The 6,332-nt window shown below is 35.9% G+C and overlaps 1 protein-coding gene across 2 annotated transcripts in view; it reads left to right on the top strand.

The window, feature by feature from the left end:
• Window positions 1–2,232: 2,232 nt before the first annotated feature.
• LOC104815308 (microtubule-associated protein TORTIFOLIA1) overlaps window positions 2,233–6,332 on the top strand; it is a 5,382-nt gene continuing 1,282 nt past the window's right edge. Inside the window, exons 1-7 of one of the 2 annotated variants that reach the window (XM_010543651.1) lie at window positions 2,233–2,323; window positions 2,419–2,502; window positions 3,070–3,846; window positions 4,366–4,560; window positions 4,655–4,757; window positions 4,880–5,541; window positions 5,694–6,326. In XM_010543651.1, coding sequence (XP_010541953.1) covers window positions 3,187–3,846; window positions 4,366–4,560; window positions 4,655–4,757; window positions 4,880–5,541; window positions 5,694–6,326 — 2,253 coding nt within the window. In that variant the 5' untranslated portion in view covers window positions 2,233–2,323; window positions 2,419–2,502; window positions 3,070–3,186. The other variant, XM_019202740.1, reaches the window with a different exon arrangement.

Below are 6,332 nucleotides of genomic sequence, written 5' to 3'. Positions count from 1 at the left end.
CTCCCTGGTGTCGTGCCTCTAATGGCGTGTATTTCCTCGGGAAAGAGAGATTTTCTTGGGAAAAAACGAAAAGCATAATTTTTCTCTTACGAGAAAAAAAGCTCGAGATATGAAGACACGAAAATGCGTAGTACTTTATATGTCATGAAAAATATTGGTAACGAGGATTTTCCTTTGCTTTGTTTAAAATTCTTTCAAGTGTTTAAAATTTTAGTACTCTGAATCCGAAAAAAAATTATTGAGGGGGTAACCATAGTGTCAAAAACAAAAATTTAATAGATAATATATAAAAAATAATGTATATTTGAATAGAATACAAAAATAATAACGAAAAAAAAAAGTTTGTATGATAACGTTTCTCAACCGAGTAATTGGTCCCGACAGAAACGAAGTTTTTTTTCGTAATATTTTTTCTTCGACCGAATAATTCATTTCGGGTAAAAAAACGGCATTCTATTTTACCTTTTTATCCACATCGTGAGAACCTAAAAACGTACCCTTTTCTAGAAACTTGAAAACAAACAAAAAATGTGGAATGAAAAAACTTTTGTATACAATCACAAGCTACGCACATTATTTATGAACCCAAATACCTATAAAATCTAATATTCTCTCCATTTAATTTTACATATCTTCCGTTATTTTGGAAAAACTTTACATTTTCCAAATTTACTCTTTATTAATAATAGTTAAATATTTTAAGATAATAATTCTCTACACAATAAATAATGATATTTTAGATTTTTTAATATTTATGTTTAAACTTAAAACGTTTTGTAAAACTAAACGGAGGGAATATCCGTGATAATTTAAAATATCTAAATTTGATTCTAGATTTTGATATTGTATATCGAATCCTTAATTTCAGACCGAAATCAAACCGAAAATTAAAAAATCTAAAAAAATCAATAATGCCTTAAGAAAATATATATTTTTCTTAATAAAAATTGAAATTAATATAATATATAATAATCAATTAGTATATATTTTTATAGAGTAGAATACTCAAATGCCCACTCTTATTTTATACGTGTATATATATTTATAACTATATATGTATAGAAATAGTATGTAAATGGGTTAAATGGATTTAAACAGATTTAATAGATCGACTCGATCCAATCTATTATTATTAGATCGATCCAACCCAACCCGTTAATTCTTTAGATTTAAATGGATTGAACCCAAATGGATTGGGTTCACCCATTTGACATCACTACGGGAGAGCGAAAGTTGAGAGTAAGAGAGCTCGAAATCGAGGGCAAGGACGAGCAAGAACGAGGGTCGGAGTTGAATGAGAGACATTATAATTTATAGATAGATGAGCTTATGTTATTCTTTTAAATTTATTAAAAAAACAGTAACGAAATAGTAGTTTAACAACTTTCGATTACAATATATTTGAGTATCAAAATTTCCGTTATCTTAATCTAATACTCTCATATTGATAAAACATTATGTGATCGATCAATAAATATGGGATCCAAAATATAATGTCCATACCATTATCATTAACGAGTAATGTTTGATAAGAGTAACATGGGTCCAAAATATATAATCAATAAGAGTAATATTTAAATATGTAGATGCCATAAAGTTATCATTAAGTTAATTTTCTATATTTTTATGGACGAATTAGAAAATATAGAGAATGTAAATTCTATATTTTGATGGACTGTAGTACATAAATTCTTACTGTTCTCATTTTTCTAATAAAATATTTATTACGGTTTTACCTATATTAACAATATACCCATTAGAAGAATTTTAATTTAGATTCTGAAGTTACTTTTACTAGAAGAATCTTTATTTTTAATGAAAAATTCCAGTCTATTTTTAATTTATTATGCATTTAATTCGGGTTAGAATAAATTGATTAAAAATAATATATTCCGTTATTCGATTCGAATTAACTACCGCTCCTGTACCTTACCATTTTTTTTTTCAAAGCTTAAGATCTCTTGAACTCGAATGGGTCATTATTTTTAGATTTGAATTTCAAAGAAATAAAAAATGAATAAAAAAAATGTTGAATTTGAACTTCCTCGTGGGCCTGAACACCCAATCCCTTTCATACACGTGTCAAGCTCAGAATTTATTCGGTCAAACTTTCTCTTTAATACATATATATATGTATGTATGTATGTATGTATGTATGTATGTATGTATGTGTCTAAAATTCGAAAACCGCGCAGCGAGCGCGAGATTTAAAAATTAAACAGAGAAATAAAATAAAAATATCTCCATAGGAAACTGCATCACACGCGCCTCTCTCTCTCGAAGTTCGCCTCTGCAAAGTGTTACCGGGCTTCGTGAAGAAACTGTGAGTTCGTTTTTACTTTATTTTGAATTTTTTTCTCTCTGCATTTTCTCTCACTTGCACTCAGTTTCCTTTTGGATGTATTTTTTTTCCCGTAGAGATTCCTTCACTTTCTCGGAAACCAAACAGAATGTGAACCGTGTTCAGTGTTCACCGTCCTCGCAATGCCGTATTGCTTCAGTGTAAGTTTTGCTGCCTCTTTGGCCTTGTTTGCTTATGTTTTTTTTTTTCGCTGCTCTTCACTTCTCTGCGTTGTTTTTCCCTTTTGTTTTGTTTCTATTGAGCTCTTGCTTTCTGTTTTCCATGAAAATGAAGTGATTCGAAGAAAAATATCGGAACGGATCCTTGTTTTTTCTTCCTCTGGATCTGAGAAGGACAATATTCTACCTCGAGAATGAGTCGAATGTTGATTTGTTAATTTTTGCCTCCATCAAACGTAGAATCTGGATTTTAAGTTTCGAATGCGTAGGACTTAGGGAGGAAAAAATGAAGAAATTGGCGAAGAACACTTTACAACCTTTCTTGAGATATAATCAGTTCGGTGTACTTGTGTAGTTAATTTAGGTGCCTCACGAAATTATCTTCACATGTTTTGGTTCTGTCGAATGCAATCAGATGTTTGCATTGCTATGAGCACAATATTTTTGTTGCTTTTTCTCCTTGATCGAATTGGATTATACACACATGAATACTTGTATGTGAGGAGTTGGTAGGCTGAGTAAAGAGAAATTATAATTTCGTTCTCGCAGGTTCTTGTTTCTGAACGTATGGCTCAAATAGGAGATCTTCTGAGCTCAAGACCAGTGTGTAAATAATAGAATAGTGTACTTGTCTTGTGATTCAATCTAGAGACTGCGGCTTTACGTATGACTATGAAGGCCAATATGCAGACCAGAGTAAGAGGAGGAAACACGAGACTTAACACGCAGCAGATGATTTTTGAGTTAAAGAACAAGGTCGTCCTTGCCTTAAACAAGCTTGCGGATAGAGATACATATCAAATAGGAGTTGAGGAGCTTGAGAAAACAGTCGAACATCTTGCCCCTGATAAAGTTTCGTCTTTCCTGTCTTGTATACTGGACATTGATCCAGAGCAGAAGAGCGCAGTTCGAAAAGAATGCATCAGATTGATGGGTACATTAGCTAGGTTTCATGAAGGGCTTGTTGGACCATATCTGGGTAAGATGGTTTCGAGCATTGTTAAGCGGCTCAAGGATCCGGATTCAATTGTGAGAGATGCTTGTGTCGAAACAATGGGTGTCTTGGCTTCGAAAATGAGTTGCTATGAAGACCAGAACTATGGGGTATTCATTTCTCTTGTGAAACCACTTTTTGAAGCTATTGGTGAACAAAATAAGTACATACAGTCAGGTTCAGCCTTATGCTTGGCAAGAGTCATGGATAACACTCCTGATCCCCCGGTTCCACTTCTTCAACGCATGTTAACCCGGACAGTAAAACTGCTGAATAACCCACATTTCATGGCAAAACCAGCAGTCATTGAGCTTAACAGAAGTATTATCCAGGTCATCTCCTAGCTCTAGTGCATTATTCAATCTAATTCCTACACAATGTATTCTGTCTGCATTTAGAAACATTCAATCCACCATTCTAATCTTTGTGATATTGATTTATGGTCTGGTCATTTAGTTCCTCCACATGTTTACATTCCATCTTTTATCTCTCCATTTAAAGCACAGATTGAGTGAAAGATTCTATTGCAAGATGATTACAAATATTTCCTTGCCTTTTTTCCCTATTTATTCTCAACCTTTACCTTCCTTGATGTTCTCATGTGAGGCTCAATACAAATCATGCCCCCTCCAATGACTGAGATTAGGAAGAGATGAATACTCCAGTCTTTGATAATTTGTGAGAACTTGTTTGAAATTATATGTTCCTGCATGAAGAGTCTTCAGGTTTTGGCTGATGATTGCAGTATTTCATGCGATAGGCAGAATTGTTTTCCCTTTGATGTTTGCTTTAGTGATATTCTCCTCGGATGTAGTCATATAATGTAAATAATGCAATTTATTTGAATCCAGGCTGGTGGGGCAACGACAAAGAGTGTTCTGTTCTCAGCAATGACCAGCTTACAAGATTCACTTAAGAATAGTGACTGGACAACTCGCAAGGCTGCTGCTGTTGCACTTACTGCAATAGCTTCTACTGGTGGAAGTTTTCTTGGACCTCTGAAGGCTTCATGCATTCGCTCCCTTGAATCCTGTCGCTTTGATAAAGTTGGACTCAAGTTATTTTTTCTTATGTTTATGATTTCCTATTAATGGTTCTTCTAACACAGCTAGGCATCTGAACTTTGGGCCTTGTGTACAGGTGAAACCAGTGAGAGACTCGGTCGTTCTTGCTCTGCAATACTGGAAAGGAGTTCATGGATCCGGTAGTCCTGAACCATCTGAAACTGGGTCCTCCGTAAAAGGTCAAATACTTGCTAGACAGATAATTTTTGTTCAAATATTTTTGCATCTTTAACGATATCTGCTTTGTCCCTATGACTTAATAGATGCTCTTTCTGTTGAATGGATTGCATTTTGCTTGCAGAAAGTTTCGGTGGAGCACGTGAAAGTAATGAATCTGTCAGCACCAGTGAATCCAAATTCAGGGATGCTACGTCAAAGAAATATGTCACGGATTTGGCAAGAAACAGAATCCCTTTTTCTGCCAGAAAAGCACCTGCAAGTTACTGTGAAGACACCCCGAAATCCAAACATGACAATTGGCAGATTGAAATTGCAGTCCCCAAATCTCCACTTGTCTCCAGGGTTGACATTCATAATGAGGAATCAGAGGGCAGTTGCACTACAAAGATGTTTGTGAGGAAGACGGCTGATGTAGCAAGCACAACTGAAATGACATATGAGTACATCCCAATGGATGACAAGCCAGAGTCTTGTGTTACAAACAATGTCAATGAAGATGAAGATATCAAGTCTATGACAGTGTCTTCCAGCAGTTTTCCCCCGGGTGTTACAATGAAGCCGGCTGTAAGGAATAAGCAGTTTGTAGCTGAGGAAATTGATACTGAAGAACAGCCATTCTCAACAAAGCTGAGGGACCGTATAAGCCTCGACTCTACTGTGACAGTGTCAAGCACTCAAATTAATCATGATTGCTGTGCCCAAATAGCCGATGAAATGGCTTCCATCCGTAAACAACTCTCAGATATCGAGAATAAGCAGGCAAGCTTAATCGATCATCTGCAGGTCAGTGTCTTTTGCCATCACTAACTGCTTACGTGTTCAGTTTACAAATCCTATGAATATTCGTTGCCTTTATTCTCATTTTAGGACACTTATTTTCTCAGGAAATCATCACGACATTGCAAATTTAGGTTTTTTCTTTGTTTAAATTTCAGGTATTCTCAACAGGAGTTATGAACAGCTTGTCCGTTCTGCAGTCGAAGGTGTTAAGTTTAGAATATGCAGTGGAGGGGATAGCTCAGAACTTTGTGTCAAATAGAAGCTTTTCAGATTTGTCAAACTCCAATTTTGTGAAGCATAACCAAGGCATCTTGTCTCCAAGGCTCTCTAGTTGCACTCCGAGGCCTTCCACGGACAGTCGTAACTGGCAGTCTACATTATCAAGTACAAAGTACTCAGCGACACGAGAGAACAAAGGGCAAGGAAGAAGCGTCAGACTACAGGAACCTACTAATACTAAACAAGGTGTCATCAACACACGCAGCAATCCCGTTGGAAAGGTTAGTCACCGAGCTAGGGAAGACATATGGAGCAGCATTAGGCAAGGAACTGAAACTATAGTCCAAACCCGGAAAATTCATGCTTCTTCTGACTCGAGTCAAAGTACTAGTAGACAACATCATGCAGAGTCGAGGAAACTTGTGAAAGGCGTTTCTTGTGAAGACGAGCTTGAATCTGAGTACATGGAAATGCTTTCTTCCGATGATGAACTGGCGCTTTTCGAGCTTCTCGATAGAACTGGTCCCGTCCTCGACAGTTTATCATCGCGTACAGTAAATGACCTTCTCGGCATT

This window comes from Tarenaya hassleriana, unplaced genomic scaffold (genome assembly GCF_000463585.1).
Source record: "Tarenaya hassleriana unplaced genomic scaffold, ASM46358v1 Cleome23, whole genome shotgun sequence".
In the NCBI taxonomy this organism is placed as follows: domain Eukaryota; kingdom Viridiplantae; phylum Streptophyta; class Magnoliopsida; order Brassicales; family Cleomaceae; genus Tarenaya; species Tarenaya hassleriana.
Note: the sequence above shows the minus strand (reverse complement) of the source record. Positions and strands in the feature narration are given on the sequence as shown.